This window comes from Trichoderma citrinoviride, assembly GCF_003025115.1.
Source record: "Trichoderma citrinoviride strain TUCIM 6016 unplaced genomic scaffold BBK36scaffold_1, whole genome shotgun sequence".
NCBI classification, from domain to species: domain Eukaryota; kingdom Fungi; phylum Ascomycota; class Sordariomycetes; order Hypocreales; family Hypocreaceae; genus Trichoderma; species Trichoderma citrinoviride.
The window spans coordinates 934196-947204 of record NW_020194709.1 but is presented as its reverse complement, the minus strand read 5'-3'; the positions used below and the strand labels follow the sequence as shown (position 1 = coordinate 947204).

Sequence of the window (13009 nt, the reverse complement as noted above, 5' to 3'; positions counted from 1 at the left end):
ATTCCATGCGTGTCCCGTAGGATACCTAGGTAGTCACACTATGACTACCATCATGGAATGGTTTCCGCCTCATTGGTCATGGATCTTGTGGCAGCTACTATACAGATGGGTATCACATGGCTGAAAATAAACCATCAATCAAGAAGGCATGCACATAGCTGTGCCCGTCGGCCCTCGATTTAGTCGTCGGCCCCTTAACGCCCAATTCCAGGGGCTCTTAGTCTTAGGTGAGGCGCCTCCTATACACGCCCATCATCCAACTGGCCCTCAAAACGGCCAATCCAATGGCCATCTTGATGCTATCCTGAATCACATTCAGCTTGCTGCCACCCACCTCGTGCCACTGGATGGGCACCTCGGCGACCTTGATGCCAGGACTAGTGCCAATAACAGTGCCGTCGCTGCCCAAGACGGGGGTGGCAGGTGCGGACTCGGCGAGCATCAGCATCTCGATGTCAAAGATCCAGCCTTCGGTATGCATGTAAGGAACGATGTGTGGCAGAGAGGCGCGAGTGAAGAGCTTGAAGCCGCATTGGGTGTCGCGGATCCGGGAGGTGGCCGGAGGCGTGAGGATGGTGAGGACGAGATGGAATGACCGCATGAGAAAGTTCCGGAGGGCAGAGCGCTATCAAGACGAGAGACGTTTAGTAAACGTGAGGGTGCTACAGTAAGAGATTCGCCTTAGCGAGCGATGGGTAACCAAAGCAACGAACCTTGACAACTGCCTCGCTACCGACGAGATGGGCACGGCTGCCAATGGCAACTCCCCGACGGGAACCATCGACAACCTCCTCGACACCCTCAATCAGCTTGGCCACATCGCTGAAGCGCGACGCCCCGTCGGCATCGGCAAACAAGGCATACTCGCCGCGCACATGGCGAAGGCCGTGAGTGACGCTACCGCCCTTGCCCCGGTTCTTGGCCAGAGACACAACCCTCAGGACGTCATGGAGGCCATTCTTCTGCGCAAAGTCCAGCACCACATCAACCGTCTTATCGCGGCTTCCGTCGTCGACAACGATGATTTCGTAGCCGCTGAGACCTTTTTCCTTTGGATCAGCAACGTTTGGCGCATGCCGCTTCTTCACCGGCACATCAGGGTTCTTGGCGCCGGTGCTGCGTCCAAAGTGCTTGTCCAGGTACTCGACGGCTTCTTCAAGCGTGGGGATGACACGGTCTTGTTCGTTGTACGCGGGGAAGACGACGCTGAGGAGCAGCTCGGCGGGCTCGATAGAGCCGACATCGGGTGTAGGGAAGGCCTGCTCAGGGCGAACACGCTGCTCGCTGAGGCGGCGTTCTGCGAGCCATCGATCGTACCAGCAGGGAAGAGGACGCGGCGTTGTCTTGCCGGAAGGGCTGCTGGTGATGTATGTCTTTTCCGAGGGAAGAACCGGGCGAGGCTTCGGGGCCACGAGGTGCAGGAGCACAAAGAGCTTCGCAATAAGGTTAGTTGCGACTCCCAAGAGGCGAAGCAAGGGGTACTATTGGGAACCCAATTGTTGGAATTGAGAGGGAGACGGAGGTCGCATACACCAAAGAGTCCTACCAGGACCAGCGCAAGAAAGAGGCCAAGGAGGATATAGACTGGAGTCGCTCGGACCCAGGCCCAGAGCGGCGCAGGAAGCTCCAGCAGCGCGTTTGCGAGGTCCATTTCGGCGTTGGCGCGGACCTTGCCTGCTGCACGAGCGCAGCAAGAGCCGAGATGCAGGAAGAAGGAATGAACTAAATGATGCCGCGCATGCGCTGGGATGCGAAATGGCGAACGAACCCGAAAATGACGGCGGAAAGGAAGAAGAAGAAACAGAAAGGAAAGAAAAGAAGAAGAGATGAGGGGGGAAGAAACAGAAAGAGAAACAGAAAAGAAGATGCCAGGTGAAAAGAATGTGAGATGCCAGATGCCAGTTGCCTCGACACCTGGCGAATGGCTGATGACGAGCGCTGGAATCTGCAGCTGTCAGCAGTGAGGCCACAGTTTCGAGGTGCAGGGTCGCAGGGTCCGTACGGGGCAAGGCTGGCCAATTACGGGCGGCGGGTTGTGCCGTTTAGTGGAGGTGACAGCTCCAGTGGGCGATGAAGAGCGCTGTGGCCTATCGATTGGCCGCTTATCGGTTATCTGTCAATTGGCGACCAACGCATGGATCTTTGCACAGGATATCAAAAGCATTCTTTGTTTTGGAGCAGACGATGCGATGAAGAATTGGATAATGCGTGTCTGTCAAGTGAAGTCTCAATCTTCGCTACAAACAAGAGGAAAGTCGATCGAGATAATGAAGATGAGGATGTAACTGAAATACAGCTTGCCCATAAGGTAGAATCCCTCCAGTGTATCAAAGCGCCCATTAATAACAGATAGATCAATACATAGTCTCCAAGAAGAAAGGAAAAGGGCTGATCGCCGGTGCGAGAACGCGCATTTGTAAGTGCATACATGTACTTTGGCATGTATGTGAGTGTGTGTGCTGGTTCCTTCTATCCAAACAAGAAATCCTTCATTTCGTCGTAAATGAGTGGCCCTCTTCATGCCGCCAGACCATGCTTGTTCGGTGCTGGTAAAGCTTTGAAGACGTGCTCCACGCCAGATGTCCGTCTTCGTCGCTGGTGTGCAGGACATGCTGAAAGACAGTCAAACAAAAGGAAAAGATAGAAACAAAACTCCAGAATCCGTATAGTATTCTTTCTCTTTGCCAAAAATGATAGGCCAATGAGAACAAAGGAGAAAAAGCCGACTTGGCCTGGTTTATACCCAAGAAGGCGGCAATGCAATAGGCGATAACATACAGCGAGAGACAATGCAAGAACACAACGCCGCGGTTAAACAGCGACGGCCGGTGCTTTGGAGCTAGCCCAGCGAGATTTCTTGGCCAGCTTGCCTCCGCTCTTGGAAAATCTCTTGGACTTTTTGGCGGGTTCAGGCTCGGGGATCGAATCCTCTTCCGGGAAGACGTTGATGACAATGGACTGCTTCACCGCAGGGGCAGCAACGGGGGATGGGGCTGAGGCCGTGCTCGAGAGGGCAGCGGAAGTAGGGGCAGGGGCGGGAGCGGGAGCCACAGCTTGTTCGAGGTCGGTTTGGGGAGGTGCAGCAGCGGCCAACGCTTCGGCACCACCAGACTCAATCCGTTCCAGCTCCGTGAATCGAGTAACCTTTGCGGTCTTGCGCTCCTTGGAATGCTTTCCGTTGTGTTCCGGGGAGGGGTTCCTGTCCGTCGACGGAGGAGCGTAGGTGGACGTCAGAGTGGTGGCAGAGGTGTTGAGGCTAGTGTTGATGCAGCTGGAAAGCGAATATTCAGACATCTCCAGCGAGCCCGGCAGGTCAAGCTGCGGGGGAGCATACGTCCGTACCGCTGGAGCGGGAGCATTCACGATGGGCGCAATGGAGGCGAAGTTCCTCATGGAAGTAGGCGGGCGGGAATCCCGAGCCACCCCCTTGGCCGAGTTTGCCATGGCGATTCGCTCAATGGACGAGTCGGACGGGCGGCGATGGCCGGCGCGGGGTCGACGACCGGCCTTGTCGGCAGCCGTAAGGGGCGGCGGAGCTCGTACCACCGGAGGGCGTGCAAGTCTCATCTCGAGGTCATCCTGAGAACTCGTAGAGCCGCTGGAGCTCTCTGATTCTTCTGGGCGTCGGAAGAAGCTGGTTAGCAACTTGCGTATCAAGGCGCACAGAGGCGGCGGCGGAGGACAGCGACGACGAACCTTGTGAGTACGTTGGGCTGGTCCGGGGTGTGCTGTAGCCAGACACGGACACCCGGATGGCCTCCTTCCCCTTGGTTGAGGCGGCGTAGGCCGTGAACTGCGAGCCGACGTCGGGCATCGAGTGGGCGACGTCCCGGCTGTAGCTCGCCGAGTAGGGAGACACGCCTGTGTAGCTGTACGCTCGGGGCATGCGCATGGGGGTGGCCGTCTTGTCCGTGGGGTATGAGACATGGGACAGGCTGCTACCCACGCGAGGCGCGCCCGGCATGTTCATATGGTGGCCGGACGCCGCCATGGCACTCCTTCGGCGGTTCTGCTCCTGGATCTTCTGCCGGTCGGCGTCTCGCCAGCTGGGTGGCGCGCTGGCGATGGCATCCGTGGCCGCGTGTTTGGGCACATGCCGATAGGGCGTCTTTTCTGTCTGCTCCTTCTTCTCCTGCTCGGCGAGCTTGGCATTGTGTTCCTTGGCCTGCTGGCGGCTCTTCTTCATGCGCGAGAAGATGGACATGTTGACTATGGCTCCTGCGCGGCGATTTCTTATCTGTTACCGGCCTTGCTCCGGCAGATGAGGTGGACTCGAGTCCAGCGTCCTCAAGGTTCAGAGGCGTCGGATATATATATGTGCGTGCGAGAGGTAGGTTGGTGCTGGTGTTGAAGCAACCGGGGTACAGTAGAATAAGCTAACAGGGTATGCGAGCAGAGAGGGTGGCTCCGCTCAGTAAGCTTCGGAAGAGAGGGGAGCAATGCAACAGATGATATGTCGAGCGTCGATGCAGATCTGACGGATCACTGGTCTAGGGCAATGGTGACTGGGGCCTCTGTTGGACTTGTCGTTTGTTGAAGGAGGAGGAGAGAGACAAGACGACGATGGTGATGGTAGGGACTTTCGTTGTTGTTCCTATCCTGTCAACACAGACAGAGGGGAGAGTCTGAGAGAGAAGGAAGGGGAATTCCAATTCGACAAGATGATCGGCGAAGCGGTATTTGTATCCGATACGAAAGGACGGCAAGGTGAGGCAGCTTGATATCGGCTAGGGCCACTCCTTTGAAACGAATCGGCAGAAAGCTTGCCGGGCCTGATACGGAGAGGCAGAGGGGCGCCTTATAAGTGAGTGGGTGGATCGGATCAGATGCGAGGGGTGAGATAATGGACGGGGTCCTTCTCCGTTGGGCGGATCGAGCGCAAGACGGGCCTTGCTCGCCTTGCAAGCAAGCGTCGGAGCCGGGATTTAGAGCACAACCTAGGGCCGTGGTGGTGTGGTTCGGCTTGGGTAAGCCCGGGTTGTGGGAGTTGGGAGAGAGCGGGAGGCGGAAACGAGAATAGAGAATAGAGTATAGGAGAGGAGAAAGGGCAGTTAAGAGAAGCAGAGGAAGAGGATTAATGGAAAAGCAGGAGTGGTGAGCCCCAGCCCTATGCTAAGTAATGCGTAGGAAAAAAGAAAAGAGTCGGGAACCCCTGGGGAGCTGAAAAATACGACGCGCAGATGGGGGGAAACGTCTTGCTGCGGATCGCCGGGGATGGCGGATGAAGAGAGAAGAAGGCGAGGAGACGGGAGAGAGTGAGCGAGTAGAGGAGGAGGAGAGGTGGGGATGCCCAGTAACGACGTAAGTAGCTGCTGCAGAGAGACGCAGAGGCAAGAGGACAGGATACGAAGTTGGAGGTCAGGGCCCTATGTATACAAGGTATGGCATGGACTGGAAATTTGGAGAATCGGGGGATGCTGATGCAGATGCAGCGCCGATGCAGATGGGAAGATAGTTGCACTCTTTGAGCCTAAGCGTCGAGTGCTGGGCACAGCTGAGAGGCGAGGGTCGCTCCGCATGTATGTACATGTACGGTGACGGGGACGCCTTGCCGGCCACTTCCAGTTGGTCAATAACAAGGGAGAGAAAGCACCAAAAGATGCACATTCGGTACACTTTACTTGCCTTGCTTTCAGCGGATTAGATGGCTTGCAACGGGGGCGCAAATGGTTGGCCGAGCGCATGGCGGTTTGGCAGACGAGAGACGCAAATGCGGCTGACTGACCTCGAGGGATGCGTCGTAAGACTCTTGCAGGTCGGTGGCGCACGTGGTTGCAGCAGGCTGTACGAAGTATTTTGGCCCGTATCATTGGAACTTGAAGATATCCTGGGACCGAGACCGGGTACCGGTACATGAGGCCTGCAATGCTCGTATGTCTCAACCTGACTTTGCCTGCGCACCCCGTCTGTTCGCCATGCAGCGTATCGGCATCTCTGGCCTTATCAGGGATTGAATTAGGCTTCATCTCGTTGACCGGCACCGTTCGAAATAGGTGAGAGGATTCCGTTGGCGCCAAGCCTGCTCGACGGCCTGCGGCAACACTAGCATATCCCGTCTTTTTGGGATTGATCTTATCTTTCCACTTTCTTTTTTCTGATCCATCATGTCTCACTCGAACAATGGCATCATTGTTGGAGGAGAGGGTGAGACAAATGAGGCACCATGATTCAATTCAACGTGGTTGACAGCCCTCGCAAGTACCCGTACCTGAATGGAACAGAAGAAGAAGGAACTCTTTGAAGCCAATTGCCGGCTAAAAAAAGGCCTTCAAATGCTGGCACCCGTGAGACTGAAGTTGGACAGCAGAGGGAAGCCACGGTCTACCAAGAAGTAGCCCAGGCAAGTATGCCCCCTGTCAGCGACTGCCCCAAAGCCGTTACCGTCACCGTCGGGGCGGCGGCAGCCCGCTGGACTAGGCACTAAACAAGAAATGGCGCGCTAAATACTTTCCGCGCAAAGCGTAAAAACTGGCGATGCGATCCCACTAGCGAGGCCAGGCCCAGGTACCCGACGATAGCGGTGGGACTCTGTGAGTTGTCTGTTGAAGTTGACATCAAGGGTCGATTGTTTGATGATTGAACCTTCTTTGCTGTGGTGGTATCACAAAATCCTTCTCCGAGAGAAGAAGATGACTTCGGCTTGTTCAGAGTGAAAATAGAGGCCCCGTGGTCTCTCAATGGACGGCGACACGGGACTCCTCTGTCAAACACCACCAGCCCTAACATATCAATATTTCCATGCACAATGGAAAGCATCGCCACCACCAAGATCCCTCGCTACCACCACTTTTACTTCAATTAGTACGTGATGCCACAGAGGAGGAACTGCTACTGACCCCGAAAGCTCACCTGACCACCCAATGGCCAGACAGAATCGATCTTGTCCCTTCTTTTGTCGTCGACTTGTGAAACAAACTCACCCGGATAGTCCGTTTTGGGTCTGACAACCATCTCCATCTCCATCTCCATCCATCTTACATGTACGTGATCGCTCGCTCGCTCGCGCAAAACTCTATTCAGATCGTCGTCGCAGCCAAAGTATCGACCCCGTGCCCTTCGCCTGCTGCTCGCTGCTTTTTGTCCCCCTCGTCTCGCCATCTGCCATCATTATGCTGGCATCGCTCGCCCGCCAGCCACCAACTCCGTCCATGTCGTCAAGTTCCACCGCCCGCAGCCCCGAGCAGCAAATCAACGCCTGCAGCAGGTATGGTGACGCCAAAAAGCTGCTTCTCTGGCTCCAAAAGCAAGGAAGGCCCCAGAACCGGCTGCAGCAACTGTTCCTCGCCATCTCGTATTCCGCTCACGGACCCCCATCCTCAGAAAGGCTGCCTATCAAGTGCGAGCAGCACTCCGTATCGCTTGCGCGCTCGTCACCAATCATCGACCCGAATCGCGAGCAACCTGACGCCTAAGAAACAGCCGTCATTGCCAGCGGCTTCCCAATCATCAATACCACTCCGTTCAGCATCATGCTGCCGACGGTAGCAGCACCTGGTTCTATTTCGTGGCGCTACAAGTGGTATGAATTAGGCGCTTACGGGAGCCCTGTGGTGGCTTGCTTGGCTGAGATCCCGCTCCATCAGCAGCGCGGCTCGGTGGAGCAGAGAGGCATCAAACTTTGGAGTTCCTGGATTCATCGAGGCCAGCGAAACGTGCTCGACCCCTGTCAATATTGGGTGGGCGGGTATGGCGCCGCCAAAGTCCAGCCGCACGCACGCTAAAATAGAAGGCATGAACAAATGCCAACAGAACTGAGTCTGCCGGCAACCTCCGTGGCTCGAACCAACTCCATGGCATTCATGCCCAGATGCTACTTCATACCTACGGTGTAACGTCTTGCCGTCCAGCGAGGCAAGGTAGGTAAGGTAGTATTATGAAGCAGTGCCGAGGCACCGACTTGGGATGTTGACGCCTTAAAGCGTTCGCTGCATGGTTGCGCACAAGAAGATATGCGGTGCTGGTGCTTGGCAATGCGACTTTGTCTGCATCATGCTGTATATCTGATCTCGATCTCAAAGGTTACTAAGTCAGCCAAAGAAGCCTACCGGGCCACTGGCGAAGCAGTGTCGTTCTCATACATACAACTTACAGGTAGCTCGTCTCTCCTTGTTCTCCCTCCCCCTATCGGAAGAAGCTGCTCACAGCCCGAGTACGGTGGACCGTTGCCAGCGAAAACCGGGTCGTTCGATGCCAGCTGAGAAGCGAAGGGAGAAACAGGAAGGGAAAGTACCGTGCTGCCGCTTTTCTCTGCGATAAGGCAGAAACCAACGGTCATTACCATTGGATGTTGAAGCCTGAGAGGCTTCCCGGTGGCAGCCTCTATCACAACGCCACAAGGAACGTGGCAGTTTCTCTGGGTGAGACTCCCAGCGACTGAGCTGTCAACCACCGCCATAAGACTCCATTCTGCGCATGTACTGTACTTCGTATCGCGGACAGTACTACATACCTACTTATCTGCCTAGATACTGGATCCTGCAGCACGACATTTCCTGGTGAGAGCAGCGATCAGCGGGCATGGCTTCCGTTTCCAGGCTGGCCTCGCAAACCGCCTCAGCATACGGAGTTGTACGCAGTGCGAGTACAGAGATTGTACTCCATGGCAGCTGTCCTTCAACATGCATCCCGCATGGCACAGGCCGACATTGCTCCGTTCATGCAGCCAGTCAAAGTCGTCCGACTCGGACTTGGTGAGTACGTACTCTCTCATGTGAAGCAGTATATATCCAGATCGCCAGGCCTGAATCAAGTTGGATCATCAAGGCTGTGTCTTAGCTGCCAAAGAGGCAACAAGATCAAATTGAATCAGCCGTGATTCATCTGATGAATGGGGTGCAATTGCCACTGGGCCAAGGATCCGGAGATTTCTTCCTTCTCTTCGTCTCCCAATCTGTCAGGCCATGAACTGCCAGTTGGCTCAATGCGGATGCCAAGTCTATAATCTCGGAATAGCCAGATGCCGAATGCTACCAAACAAATGGGCTAGTACTTCTTGAAGTATGAAGAATCAGCAAATTGGTGATATCCCGTCCGACGTAGGAGCGTGCCCGGAATGATTTCGCAGTTGCACCTGGGAGGAAACGTGGGGGTGCAGTGTCTGAAGTACCAACGCTTCCAACATCCCTGGCGCGCATGTACAATGCAAATGTCAGACTTGAGCAGCTATCTGCGCCAGGCTGTTCCACAGCCTCGATGGTGCTATCTTGCTTGAGGCGCGCGCCCGCAAGACGTGAGAGATAAGGCCAGAGATAATGTAGGTATGCGTCGAGAGTTCGATGGGAGTGCTAACAACTTGACAGTGAACTGCAATCTCTTGCAAGGCAGAGCTCTCATCTAATAACCTGAGTATCCTGGTAAGGTAGCCATGGATACTCTACCAGCAAAATCCGGGACGCCCAGAAGGTCGTGTAGTAGTCCCAAGTACTCGTAGATGCTATGCAATTGCAGTCAATTGCCGGAACAAAGTTCCCTTCCCACCCAGGGTTTGCATGTACTGGGAAGTTGCTAGACCACCTTGGGCGGCTCACAGCTGTCCATCTATCGTGGCCCGCATCAACCCTGTTCGAGAGGCCAGGGTCCGAGTCCAGCCCACGGGGCGAACGCATCCAGATACCACTTTGGCCGTAACAACCCTCAATTGCATGGGCCAACGGCTTGGTGCATGCATCCGAAGCGATCCATGTACTACCTACCGGTGAGAGTCAGAGGGTAATATTTCGTAGCCGCATATGCATATGCCAGCATCGTTTATCATGGTAGACACTGGCACCGAGTGCTGCTCGATACAGGTAGCAATACCCAGTATGTATGAAGACGTGGCCGCGCTAATATGCAGCCTCTCTGTAAAGAGAAGGCCGGGCAATCAGGAGCCTTCACACCGGTTGAAGCAGCCGCATATTGGATCAGGGGATCCGTCCCTCAGCTGAACATTAAGCCGCTCTGCTGCTGAGAATCGAGCACATGGCAGACTTGCGCGCCATTGCTCTGTATGAAGTTCAATATATGACGAATGAGTCCCTGGGTGACAGTTCAAATGGCTGTCTGTGCTGCGCAACGGTAGACAAGTGCCCACATCTATCGTCAGGTAACGGTAGACACGCATTGAGTAACCCGGCCGACTGCTTGACCGGCATTGAGAGAGAAAGGGGTCGTCGACTGGTCGAAAAGTCCAAATCTCCGGTACCTACCTATGGCGACATGGTCATCGGGCAATTCAAATGCCACTGCTCCATACTTGGGCAAACCTAGCAATCCCACGCCCAATGGCTTATGCCATCAGAGACATGCATGATGGTGCACCCTTTCGGCTTTGTTGCTCCACGTTCATTCTGGAAGAAAGCAAGACAAGACAAAACCGGTGAGAATGAGCGCGTCTGCTCTATTGGCTAGCCAGCACAAAGCACGACAAGGCAGCCAAGCTAGGGGATCCGGGCTGAACGAGGCAGACTATTGAGGCCTCCCTGAAATGCTCGTCTGTCAGCTCTCTTGATGTCTGCGCCGCCACAGCTTTGATGGGACCAGGTATACGGAAATTGAGCGGTGACACCTATCGGACATGTTTTGTGAGGTAAACAATGACAGAGTGCATTGGAGGAAAAGAACACTTGAGAATAGAGAAGTGCCGCATCATAGGGTTTTCAAGGTGTACGGCCTGCAGCTGAAGGTAGAAGAGGGAATAAGTACTCTTATAACGGACGAAATACCTACAACCGCAACCAGATGTTAGTTGACGGACTACTCAAGTAGCACACTCGAGTGGGAGCATCGATTCCCTTTATGCGCATCGCTTGGACGCAGTGTTTCGGTGCCTGGCTAGATTTGGTGTGGAATTACCCTATAACATGAAGTTTTCCCGGTGGGCCATGATGCTCGAACTGAGAAATGTGAATGTTTCTATCGGTATTTAAAGAATGGCGTTCTTATCGTCTCCCATAAGGTGGTTCCGTGTTGTCGTTCGATCGTAAGCATCAGACGATCTCTAGACCTGCTTCGTGCGATAGGTCGTAGACGCCAGGCACATCACGACCGTAGAACAAGGCGCACGCGGCCACACTGGACAACAGCATTACCTAAACGGCGGGAAAAGGCAAAGAGGCATGTGTTGAAAACCATTTGCCGGTACTAAAAGTAAGACATGGCTGAAGAGCTCGCCTCTCTCTTTTACGCCCTTCATAAGAACGGCGTGAATGATTTGAGGCTGAGATGCAAGGGCTGGGGTCCTTGGGTCCGTACGTGATTCGCCATATGCAGGGGGACGGCCCTGGGAAAACATTCTATGTTCAAGAGACAAAGAGAGAAGCAGCCTGCATGATATCCTGTCTTGATGGCGATGCTCTCTTCGCCTTGGTTGTGGTAGATGGTAGGAGAGGAGCGTCCAGCGTCCCGTGACCGTAGATGTGTCCAGGGTCCGAATTGTCAATCATGCCCCGAGCCCCAAGCGTTAGTGTGCCGTATTGTCGGGACAGGAATAGCCTGATCAGCGAACGGAAGAGGCGTCTGGAAAAAAAAGGGACCAGGGGCCCGTGAGCCAGCAAGTGGCGGCTGAAGTGCCATCGGCCGTGGCGAATCAGGTAAACCCATGGCTTGCTTCGTTCCGCCCCAATGTCTTGCGATCCGGCTTCGAACGTGCCATGCTCGTATAAGCATATTCTTAATTTAACTGACGACGAGTTAGTGGTTGTCATGAGAAAGGGGTTGGCCAAAGTTGGATTAATGTTACCCTTGGTAAGCCTCTCGATGCGACGCTTGAACAGAGGAGACTTGCATGGTATGGCATGCCATGCGGACATGCACCAAGGGCGTCATTCCATGCACCATTGAATCATGACAGCCGGAGATTAATATAGGAAGAGAGAAAAAAGTGACTGATCAGGCAAAAATGGATCAATTTGCACGAACATCGTCGCGGGGGACGCGGCATGATGGATGGACGGATGACTGGGATTGAGTTGAGTCCGAAGCATTTACCTCTGTTCTTTCTTTTTCTATCGTCCTGCTTCGGATTTGCTACCAGAAAGTCTCACCACTTTCTTCTTCTGTCTGCTTGGCATTTGCGCTTCTGGGCACACTGCCAACCACGGCAGGAAAATCGCATCGGGGCATCTCGTCAAGGTTGATCGATCGTGCAACGACGAGGCCCGCTGCCGTGAGCCGGAACATGGGGGAAAATGTGGGAATGGGAAATGGAGCTTTTTTGGGGGGGAAAATTGGAGGTTTGGTCTGTGCGCTGCCAGTGGGCGCGGACTGACGACATGTCACGTGCAAGGGTGGCGTGCTTTAGGTTTCAGAACTCGGCTCGCACGTTATTGCTATTGGAGGCGAAAGACTGGAGGAAAAAAGAAAATGAGATAATTGAGGGCGAGAAGAGGGGGAAAGAGATGCTTGAAGAGGAATGGTGATATGAAACTTGGTTGCTCGGTTGCCTGCCTTTGCGTAGATCTTATATGCTCTACAAGAGACGTTGTACATTTGCAGTACGAAGCAGTACGAAGTGATACAGGCTGGCAGTTCCCGCCAGATAAGGTACGGAGAACGGAGCACTGCCGTGCGAGACGAGGACATGCATGATCCCTGTCGGTGCGTTAGCACAAGTCTTAGCCATCTGTTTTGCCTTGGGTAGCATCCAGCGCCGCAAAGTCAAACGGCTTTCTAGTGCTCTTCTCTGGGGTTTCTCCCGCTTTGCACGGGAGTCCAAGTCCCCAACGGCTCAAAGAGGTTGCAGCAGCAGAGACGCACAATGGGCTCATGACAAATTGCTGTGGCTGGATTGCGTAGGTGCTTACGAAAGAGGTACGGGTCCTTGTCGGGGTCGCTACACGCTTGCTTGGTGGGCGGTACATGTGGACATGAAGACATGAAGACGCTGATGCCCAAGACCCAAGTACTCCTGCCTCGGCTCTCTGTATCCCGCCGTAAAACGCCAGGTAGAGCGCAAGTCCCCAGAGTTGCCACCCAAAGCCAAACCTCCATACATGTAGCGTCACAACGCCATGGATCCCAACCAACAACC

General features: G+C 54.4%; 2 protein-coding genes across 2 annotated transcripts; both read right to left on the bottom strand.

The window, feature by feature from the left end:
• Positions 1-223: 223 nt before the first annotated feature.
• Positions 224-1651, bottom strand: BBK36DRAFT_16069 (glycosyltransferase family 2 protein; the record flags this gene model as incomplete). The annotated part of the gene is made up of 3 exons (XM_024897702.1): positions 224-625; positions 714-1481; positions 1547-1651. The coding sequence occupies 3 exons, from the start codon at positions 1649-1651 to the stop codon at positions 224-226; spliced, it is 1275 nt and encodes a 424-aa protein (XP_024753706.1).
• Positions 1652-2811: 1160 nt separating this feature from the next.
• Positions 2812-4204, bottom strand: BBK36DRAFT_16068 (hypothetical protein; the record flags this gene model as incomplete). The annotated part of the gene is made up of 2 exons (XM_024897701.1): positions 2812-3617; positions 3697-4204. 2 exons carry the CDS (start codon positions 4202-4204, stop codon positions 2812-2814), a joined length of 1314 nt encoding a protein of 437 aa, XP_024753705.1.
• Between the last annotated feature and the right edge of the window lie 8805 nt (positions 4205-13009).